Consider the following 7,352-nt stretch of genomic DNA (forward strand, 5'->3'; position numbering starts at 1 on the left):
CACCGGGGCCTCGACTGAGCAGCAGGAATTTGTTTTATGGGAAGACTGGGACTCCAAGAGCTAAAAGCACTGACCACAGCCCTGTTCCTGTGCAAAAGGTCTTGGCGCGTTCCAAGCCCATGGTTTGGCTACAACAGAGGGATCTGTGCCCTACTTCGGAGGGAAGATCCGGTTCCCAGCCAACAAATGGTCCCATATTGTGACCACCGGAGATGCCTGGGCAGCCTCCGAAAACCTCAGAAGGCCTCAGTGGAAGAGGGTGATGGAGGTGGGGAACGTGGCCATCACTCCGGCACTAGCCCCTAGGAGAGGGGAGAGGACGAGGGTGCGCCTCTTCTCCGCGTTGCTGGCGAGTCCAGTCCTTCCTGACAGCTCCCCCCACCCCGCAACTTCCAGATCTCAGGTCTACTCTCCCCGGTACCCTAGCCACGTCTGTCTGTAGGTAGCAACGGGTCTCTCTGACCAGCACCTGGGGAACTCTGGAGGAGTGCCACCAAGCATTCTGCGTGCTGTCCGATGCCTGTGTCTCCTTCCAGGACCAGCATGGTGTGCCAGCTGCCCCCCAGGATGTGAAGCCCCAGGACAGCAGGTCTGGAACCCCACTCCGCCTGCAGGCTCAGCATGGCAGCCCAAGGTAGAAACGTAAGCTTTGCATCCAACTTTAATCCAGCCCCAGGCCACGCCTCCTCGCCCCCCTTCAACTTGAGTTACGTGGACTACGACCTCCCTCTGGATGAAGAGGAGGATATGACCAAGACCTGGACCTTCTTCGCGGCCAAGATCGTCATCGGCGTGGCCCTGGTGGGCATCATGCTTGTCTGTGGCATCGGCAACTTCGTCTTTATTGCCGCCCTGGCCCGCTACAAGAAACTGCGCAACCTCACCAACCTGCTCATTGCAAACCTGGCCGTCTCCGACTTCCTGGTGGCCATTGTCTGCTGCCCCTTCGAGATGGACTATTACGTGGTGCGCCAGCTCTCCTGGGAGCACGGCCACTGGCTCTGCGCCTCTGTCAACTACCTGCGCACCGTCTCCCTGTACGTCTCCACCAACGCCCTGCTGGCCATCGCCATTGACAGGTGAGGACGCGCGGGGGGGATAAGACAAGCCAGCCAGGCTGCCTCTTTTCCCACTTCACTCAGACAGGCTGGCATGGCTCCAGATTGCACGCTCATTGATCTGTCCAGGGGCAAGAGGAGACTGCGTCTCCAGCTGTGTTCTCTCCCCCAGATGTGAGTAAATACGAGACTCCCGAGTCCCCTGCGCTGGCCGCTCTCTCAGGTAACAGCATCTGCTTCCGTGGCATCAAATACAGAAGCAGAGGCAGAAAATTCCAGTAGCTGCTCGCTAGAAGCCACAGGAAGGTTACCTCCAGGCAAGGCAGCGTGACCATTTCCCCTTAGCCACATTGAGATACAAAACATTCCCAGGACCCAGAGCACTTCCGTGTGTCTCTTATCAGTCAAGCCCCCACACCCAGGCAGCCACTGATCTGATTTTTCTCATCTCAGATTAATTCTGCCTGTTCTTTAATGTCACAGGAAAAGGAGTCATCCAGGTCATAGTCTTGTTTCTGATGACTTTGGTGCAGAGCGGATTTTAAGACGAGAGAGCAAGGTTTGTTTGCAGAAAAGAGGAAAAGACACGCTTTCGCTTTTTTGCATACATCTGTGTGCTCATTTGCATACATTTGCATGAGATGTTCCAGAAGTCCTTGCTCTATTATAAATATATAAGGTAAAATTTATAATAGCAGCTAGTATACTACACAGGCCAGTATCAGGTTACCAGTGACTCTGATTATTGGTGTTGTAGCCTTGCATCCTCATGATTACTTTTCAACGCGCGCACGTGTGTGTGTGTTTGTATTATTATTATTATTTTGGTGATACTGAGGTTTCTGCAAGCCCTTCTACCTCCGGGCTACACTCCCAGATCTATTTTATATTTTTATTTGGAAACAGGGTCTCTTAAGGCAGCGCGGCTGGCTTCGAACCTGCGCGATCCTCCCATCTCCGCCTCCCAAGCGCGGGGATTACAAGCGTGCGCCACCACGCCCAGCATGTGTGTGTTTTATTACTAGAGATTGAACCCAGGGGCATTCTACCTCCAGGCTACATTCCCAGTCTTTTTATGTTTTGTTTTGAAACTGGGAATCGCTACGTTACCGAGAGTCTCACTATGTTGCCGGGCTGGTCTAGAACCTGCGATCCTCCCGTTTCAGCCTCCCAAGCACTGGGGTTCCAGGCGTGCGCCACCACGCCCAGCCCATGCCCTTTCTGAGCCGTGCTGAAGCCCTCTGAGTGATGCGCTGGAGTATCTTTGTTCTCCTTTGTCTCCTGCGAGCTCTTCCGTTTTGCCCATGTCTTCCATGATGTTTAGGTTTGTTGTCCTTTTCAATCAACCAGTTTATTATTTTTCATTTATAGTAATAAAATACACATAGAGGTACAAGAAGCACTTTCCTTTTTTATAACTCTGGGAAAAGCAATTTTACAGCTACTTCTGAGGCTCCCTAGCCATGAAACCAGCTTTGTGTGAAACCAGCTTTTGTTTTTTGTTGTTGTTGTTGTTTTCTGGGTTTTTTTGTTTTTCTGTTTTGGTGGTACTGGGGGTGGAACCCAGAGGCTTTCTACCTGCGGGCTATACTCCCAGACCTTTTTTTTTTATATATATATTTTATTTGGAAACAGGGTCTCACTAAGTTGCTGAGAGCCTCACTAAGTAGCTGAGGCTGGCTTCGAACCCATGCGATCCTCCTGTCTCAGCCTCCCAAGCGCGGGGATTACAAGCGTGCGCCACCACGCCCGGCTGAAACCAGCTTTTGTGAAATGCACGTTTACCAACCCATGCACAGAATTCCCCGGGGAAAATGGCATAAAGTGCCTTTTTTGTGTGTGGTACTGAGGATGGAACCCAGGGGCATTGTACCTTCAAACTACACCCTATATTTTAGTCTTTTTATTTTTTGAAGCAGGGTCTCACTGAGTTGCGAAGAGCCTCACTGAGTAGCTGAGGCTGTCATTACACATGTGTGCCACACGCTTTGAGGAGATAATAAGTGATACAGTGATGGAGGGTCACATTCCTGGGCCCTATCCCGGTCTCCTGGATGGGAAACCCTTGGGCTGGGTCCCAGGAATCTGCATTTTACCCAGTTCCCTGAGTGATTCTGATGCTGTTAGAATAGGGTGATGGCTGTTTCTCACCCCTCCGTCACATTGCATCCTCTGGCTTCACGATGTTGACTTGACTGCCTTGTTGTTTGTAACTTTGGTGTTTCTTGGGCTGTAATCACCTGTTACAAGAGAGGTTCCTTTTCACCCCAAACCAACTGCACCCCAAGCAGCCTCCCGGCTCCATAGGCCCTGTCACCCCCGCTGTCACCCAAGAATAGCAGTCACCATCATCTTTCTCCCTGTCTCACCCCTACTCAGCCCCACACCAGCTGGGCATGGTGGTGCACACCTACAATCCCAGTGCCTGGGAGGCTGAGATAGGAAGATCACAGATTTGAGGCCAGCCTCAGCAAGTTTATCAAGACTCTTGGCAACATAGCTAGATGCTGTTTTAAAGGGTTTTTTTTGTTTGTTTGTTTGTTTGTTTGTCTTTTTGGAACCAGGGATCAAACCCAGAGTGTCATACCTGCAGAGCAGGCGCTTTGCCACTGAGCTACATCCCAGCCCCTAGATGGTGTTTTAAAATAAAAAATAAAAAGGAAGAATAGGGGTATAGCTCACAGATAGAATGCCCCTGGGCTTAACCTCCAATACAAGGAGGAGGAGGAGGAGGAGGAGGAGGAGGAGGAGGAGGAGGAGGAGGAGGAGGAGGAGGAGGAGGCAGCGGCAGCGGCTGGGCGAGCAGGAAGCTGGGCATGGTGGCGCACGCTTGTAATCTCAGTATTCAGGAGGCTGAGATGGGAGGATCACAGTTCACCAACAGCCTCAGCTACCTAGCGAGGCCCTCTGCAACTTGCAGCTTAATGAAATCCTGTTTCAAAATAAAGAATAAGCTGGGCATGATGGCGCACGCTTGTAATCCCCGCGCTTGGGAGGCTGAGACAGGAGGATCGCGCAGGTTCGAAGCCAGCCTCAGCTACTTAGTGAGGCTCTCAGCAACTTAGTGAGACCCTGTTTCCAAATAAAATAGAAAATAGGTCTGGGAGTATAGCCCGGAGGTAAAAAGCCTCTGGGTTCCACCCCCAGTACCACAAAAAATAAAAATAAAAATAAAGAGTAAAATAGGGCTGGGTGTAGCTCAGAGGTAGAATGCCCCTGGGTTCAATCCCCAACACACACACACACACACAAAAGACAGTCTTTGATCTCAGGGAGCTTTATTCCACACAAGACTTAGCATTTGTGAAACCAAGAAGAATTGAGAGATACGGACACATTTTCAGAGCAGCCTGCAGTATGAGGAAGATGTTCCTGGAGGATAATAAGTTTGAATTTAAGAGTTGAAAACAAGACCTGGCTTCTTGGCACACGCCTGTAGCCCCAATACTTCAGAGGCTGAGACAGAAAGATCACAGACTCAAGGCCAGTGCGTGGTAACTTAGCCAAACCCTGTTCCAAAATTAAAAGTCAAATGAGGCTGGGAATGACTCTCAGAGATAGAATCCCCCTGCGTTCAGCCCCTAGTACCATGCAATTAAAAGAAAGAATATTATACTGAATAATCTAGGTATGGCCAGTGTAATCACAAAGATTCTTAATTGTGGAAAAGGGAGGCGGAGGGTTCATGTCAGAGTGATACAGCGTGAGAGGAACTAGACTGGCCACGTCTGGCTTTGAACAGGGAGGGGTCGTGGGCCAAGAAACACAGGTAGGTCAAGTACAGTCACATCTGCACAAGAAGGTTCAGTACCAATCTCACTAACATGCATGGGGAGGGAGGAAGGAGGAGAAGGTGGTAGAGGAGGGAATAGGCCAAGTGCTGTGTGTGTGTGTGTGTGTGTGTGTGTGTGTGTGTGTGTGTAGCACAATCTCATTATGATGTATAATTACATTGCACCATTAAAGGCATTTTTTTTTTTTGGTGGTGGTACTGGGGTTCCTGGAAGCCCTTCTACCTCCGGGCTACACTCCCAGACCTATTTTTACATTTTCATTTGGAAACAGGGTCTCCTAAGCCAGCGCACACGGCTGGCTTCGAACCTGCGCGATCCTCCTGTCTCTGCCTCCCAAGTGCGGGGATTACAAGCGTGCGCCACCACGCCCGGCCATTAAAGGCATTTTTAAAAAGAAAACAAATGAAATATTGTCAGGGCCAGGAAGCAAAAACATGGAGGAGGACCTGCTTAGTAAAATCAGAATGGGCAAGGAGATCCCAAAGGAGAGGTAAGGCCAGTAGAATTTCCTGCCGGTGGCTTCCTGCTCTTGGCCCCACCCGACGTAACCTGCAGGTGTGGGGCGCCCAGCCACTTTCTCTCTCCCCTCTTGCCTTTTCTCCTCCTACCTTCTTCCACCACTCCAATCCTTCCCCTCCCCAGGCACAGAAACGATTCCAGGGCCGCAAGCCCACTCCTACTCCCCTGCAGGTGGTCACCAGTGGGAGGGGGCAAAGCCCGTGCCCACGCGCTGCCTTAGAAGGACCCCACTTCTCTCCCAGGTGCAGGCCCTTCCTTCACCTCTAAACTAGGTACAGTTTGGAATGAAGAGTTCGGGAGTATTATGTTCTTGGGCAGAAAAGCAAGATTGAAAACCAAGGTGGTATAAGAGGACCACTATTGATAGTAGACTGCATGTATTTACTGAATACCTACTACACATCAGGCATTTTGAAACATCATAGTAAGTGGCCACAGCCACCCTGCAAGGCAGGTATCATTTGATCCCAGGATAACGCATCCCAGACTCTTAAGCCAATCAGGGAGAAAGACAGGATTTATTCAACCTGCTTGACCCAAAGCCAATATACCACACCATGGTTCCAAATGCCAAGTGATGTTGTTAACATGAGAAGAGCCTGCTTGAATTTGGCTAATGGGCACATGAGGATTCATTGGGGCCTCTGTCCGCTGTCGCGTGTGAGTTCAGGATCAGTCAAAAGCTAGTAACCGTTCCAAGCATACATCATCGTGATTGTTGGCCGTCCTCCCCCTCCAGGTATCTGGCCATCGTCCACCCCTTGAAACCACGGATGAATTACCGAACGGCCTCCTTTCTCATCGCCCTGGTCTGGGTGGTATCCATTCTCATCGCCATCCCGTCCGCCTACTTCACGACAGAAACCGTCCTCTTTATTGTCAAAAACCAGGAGAAGATCTTCTGCGGCCAGATCTGGCCGGTGGACCAGCAGCTCCACTATCAGTCCTACTTCCTCTTCATCTTCGGCCTCGAGTTCGTGGGCCCCGTGGTCACCATGACCCTGTGCTACGCCAGGATCTCCCGGGAGCTCTGGTTCAAGGCGGTCCCCGGGTTCCAGACGGAGCAGATCCGCAAGCGGCTGCGCTGCCGCCGGAAGACGGTCCTGGTCCTCATGTGCGTCCTCACGGCCTACGTGCTGTGCTGGGCGCCCTTCTACGGCTTCACCATCGTGCGCGACTTCTTCCCCACGGTGTTCGTGAAGGAGAAGCACTACCTCACCGCCTTCTACGTGGTGGAGTGCATCGCCATGAGTAACAGCATCATCAACACGGTGTGCTTCGTGGCCGTCAAGAACAACACCATGAAGTGCTTCAAGAAGATGCTGCGGCTGCACTGGCGGCCCTCCCACCAGGGGAGCAAGTCCAGCGCTGACCTGGACCTCAAAGCCAGTGGTGTGCCCGCCACCGAAGAGGTGGACTGTATCAGGTTGAAGTGACCCGCTGGCTGGTGCACAATCAAAAACCGAAACCCAATACTCGGAGCATCACACGTCACAAACCAAGTTCGTGGGCTGTCCTGGAAAGGACAGCGGTGTTAGGAGTGGAAGCTGGACGCTTGGAGGCTGGACACAGGTGGACATTCACGGATACCCGCGCAGTACCTACCGAGCACACGATCGCAACGATGAGACCAGACACAAGTAGCAGCAGCGGACACGGACTGAAGACCTACTGTGAGCAGACCGTACCACGGAGATAGACAAGGACACTGGGCCCAACATTCACTTGTTTTCCACTGTGTGCAAAACGTTTAAAAGCAAAAACAAATGGTAGCAGCTATTGGATTCGTGAAGCTCTATCTAGATACATAGATGGCTGGAAGGAAGTCACAGTGGTTTTGTGGACTCGCCCTCCGTGTTTCCTCATCTCGTTTCTTATCAGCACAGAAATGTCAAGAGACTATAGAACAAGGCATTTAGATGCAATAGAAATGTAAGGACAGGCCCATCAGTATGAAGTTCGTAGCCTCAGAGGAAGAGAA

General features: G+C 51.3%; 1 protein-coding gene across 1 annotated transcript; it reads left to right on the plus strand.

The window, feature by feature from the left end:
• Positions 1–621: 621 nt before the first annotated feature.
• PROKR2 (prokineticin receptor 2) lies at positions 622–6,807 on the plus strand (the record flags this gene model as incomplete). Its single annotated transcript, XM_080716713.1, has 2 exons — positions 622–1,079; positions 6,111–6,807. The coding sequence occupies 2 exons, from the start codon at positions 622–624 to the stop codon at positions 6,805–6,807; spliced, it is 1,155 nt and encodes a 384-aa protein (XP_080572839.1).
• Between the last annotated feature and the right edge of the window lie 545 nt (positions 6,808–7,352).

The sequence above is a fragment of the Muscardinus avellanarius genome, assembly GCF_963383645.1.
Source record: "Muscardinus avellanarius genome assembly, chromosome: 19".
Taxonomy (NCBI): Eukaryota; Metazoa; Chordata; class Mammalia; order Rodentia; family Gliridae; genus Muscardinus; species Muscardinus avellanarius.